The sequence below is a fragment of the Priapulus caudatus genome, unplaced genomic scaffold (assembly GCF_000485595.1).
Source record: "Priapulus caudatus unplaced genomic scaffold, Priapulus_caudatus-5.0.1 Scaffold217, whole genome shotgun sequence".
In the NCBI taxonomy this organism is placed as follows: Eukaryota; Metazoa; Priapulida; class Priapulimorpha; order Priapulimorphida; family Priapulidae; genus Priapulus; species Priapulus caudatus.
Window position 1 is genome coordinate 60,188 of NW_014577278.1, and position 1,723 is coordinate 61,910.

The following is a 1,723-nucleotide window of genomic DNA, read 5'->3' on the forward strand; positions in this document are numbered from 1 at the left end:
CCGTTTTGGAATCATAATCGATTTCTTTGAGAGACATTCTTAAAGGCTTATCATCACATTCTGCCTCATCGAGATGTGGTTCGGGATGGCTAACAGTTTCTTTCGTGTATGGTCGCTCAAGTTCTGGGTCCTTATCTCCACATTCCAGTAACTGATCCATGACAGATCGCATCCATGAATGTCCATCAGTATCGTTGCCATCCATACCTTCACTAACAGTACGCTTTGACTCTTGTTCTTTTGCAAGAGGTAGAATTGTCTCGCCAAGCGGCGACCCTAACCTCCCTTCCTCTTCAGGTACTACAGCTTTCTCCTCAGGTTTTGCCCTCTCTTCCTCTTCAGGAACTATATCCTCCGTCGCCGGAGATTCTACCCTCTTTTCCTCTACAGATGCTACAGCCTCCTTCTCCGGAGATTCTACTCTCTCTTGTTCTACAGGTGTTACATCCTCCATCTGGGGCGATTTTGCTCTTAGTTTCTCTTTAGGAACCTGTTTCACAGGAGATTCCATACTCCCTGCGACTTCAGATATTACAACATCCTTCTCAGGACTTTCTATCCTCTCTCCCTCTTCAGCTACCACAGCCGCCATTTCAGGAGATTCTGCCCGTCGTCCCTCTTCAGGTATTACAACCCCCTTCTCAGCAGATTCCACCCACTCTTCTTCTTTAGCTACTACTGTCTCCTCAAGAGATTCTGGTCTCGCCTCCTGTTCAGGTACTATAGCTTCCCTTGTCAAAGATTCTGCACTCTCTTTACCTTCAGCCTTTCGAACCTCGTCAGAAGATTTTGCCCTGTCCTCCTTTTCAGGTACTACAACCTTCTTCTCAGGAGATTCTGCCCTCTCCTTCTCTTTATGTACTACAACCTTCCTCACCGGTGATTCTACCCACTCTTCCTCTTCAGGTACTACATCCACCTTCTCAGGAGATTCTGCCCTCTCTTCTTTGTCAGGTACTATAGGCTCCTTAAGAGATTCTATCAACTCCCCATCTGCAGGTACTACAGCCTCCTCAGGAGATTCTGCCCTCTCTTCCTTTTCAGGTACTACAGCCGCCTTCTCAGGAGATTCTGCCGTTCCTTTCCCAACATCTATATCAAGCTCCTCACCAGTGGAGTCTGCTCTCTTTTCTTCTACACCGACTAAGGGTTTCTCATCAGGAGACTCTGCTCGCTCCTTCCCTACAGGTTCAGCAGTCTCTTTCGTGGAAGACGTGCTGTCCTGTTCCTCGACAAGAACTCGAGATTCTTCCTTAGGCGATTCTACTTTTCCTTCCCGTGTAGGAACCTCCGCTATTTTCTGGCTAGATGCTACGATAGCTTCTACCGGTACTACGATGGGTAACACAGCTGCTGTTTTGGGGGAAATAACACCCGTCCCTCTATCTGATTCTATCCCCCTTTTACCGACATATTCTTCCTCGACCCTCGGTTCAAGTTCTGGTTCTTTATCACCAGTTTCAAGTAGTTGCTCTTCCACAGATTTTTTCCAGGAATCACTACTCACTAGATCTTCATCAGTCCCAGGAGGAATGCGTTCGCTCATGAATTTATTTTCATCTTGTTCAGGTGATTCCTCCTGCTGTGCTCTTACTGGAGATAAAGTATCTTCGACCGTTTTGGAATCATAATCGATTTCTTTGAGAGACATTCTTAAAGGCTTATCATCACATTCTGCATCATCGAGATGTGGTTCGGGATGGCTAACAGTTTCTTTCGTGTA

General features: G+C 46.5%; 2 protein-coding genes across 2 annotated transcripts in view; both read right to left on the reverse strand.

Annotated features, from left to right (window-relative positions):
* Positions 1-1,717, reverse strand: part of LOC106807471 (neurofilament heavy polypeptide-like) — a 15,818-nt gene extending 14,101 nt beyond the window's left edge. The window contains exon 1 of the mRNA XM_014809805.1: positions 920-1,717. Within this exon, the coding sequence (XP_014665291.1) occupies positions 920-1,651 (732 nt within the window). The 5' untranslated portion in view covers positions 1,652-1,717. The remainder of the gene's footprint in view (positions 1-919) is intronic.
* The window catches only part of LOC106807469 (ankyrin-2-like), a 136,454-nt gene that overhangs the window by 31,572 nt on the left and 103,159 nt on the right, over positions 1-1,723 (reverse strand). The gene's annotated exons all lie outside the window — the stretch shown is intronic.